Raw genomic sequence first — 599 nt, forward strand, 5'->3', positions numbered from 1 at the left:
GATAGAATTTATCTAATGTCAATGTCCCCAACTTCCCCTCCGGGCAGAATGAAGGTGCAACAGCTCAGGGGAAGGGAGCTGAGGGATTCCCAATCCCCTGCCCCAGCCTGCTTCCCATGCCCCTCCCCTCCTTGCTGTCCACCCTCCCCTCCCTTCACAGCCTCTTCTGGCGCTGCCCTCCATCCATCCTCCCCGGGGCTCCTCCTCCCCCCCGCCCCCGGGCTCCCCCCTCGCCAGGACCCCGGGGCTTTGCAGCTGGGGCCGCTCCTGGTGCCCTTGGATTAAAAATAGCATCTTCCCCGCTCCTCCCCCGGGCCCGGCTCAGGCCGCCTCTCTGTGCCCCGGGCCCGGCTGCGCTCGCTCTGCCTTCCCCTCGCTCGCGGTGCGGCCGGCCGGGGAGCATGCAGCGGGCCGCGCTGTTCGGGAGCGGCAGGGATGCGCAGATGGCTGCGGGGGACCTGGGGGAGCTGCTGGTCCCCTACATGCCCACGATCCGCGTGCCCAAGTCAGGGGATCGGGTCTACAAGACGGAATGTGCCTTCTCCTACGAGTCCCCGGTGAGTGCAGCAGCCCCGCCGGCTGCAAACCCGCCCCACTGC

At 68.4% G+C, this 599-nt stretch overlaps 1 protein-coding gene across 1 annotated transcript in view; it reads left to right on the top strand.

The window, feature by feature from the left end:
- The first annotated feature begins 248 nt into the window (after positions 1-248).
- The window catches only part of USP13 (ubiquitin specific peptidase 13), a 78,131-nt gene continuing 77,780 nt past the window's right edge, over positions 249-599 (top strand). Inside the window, exon 1 of the mRNA XM_024204005.2 lies at positions 249-557. Coding sequence (XP_024059773.1) covers positions 402-557 — 156 coding nt within the window. The 5' untranslated portion in view covers positions 249-401. The remainder of the gene's footprint in view (positions 558-599) is intronic.

The sequence above is a fragment of the Terrapene carolina genome, unplaced genomic scaffold, assembly GCF_002925995.2.
Source record: "Terrapene carolina triunguis isolate 2854851 unplaced genomic scaffold, T_m_triunguis-2.0 Scaffold88, whole genome shotgun sequence".
NCBI classification, from domain to species: domain Eukaryota; kingdom Metazoa; phylum Chordata; order Testudines; family Emydidae; genus Terrapene; species Terrapene triunguis.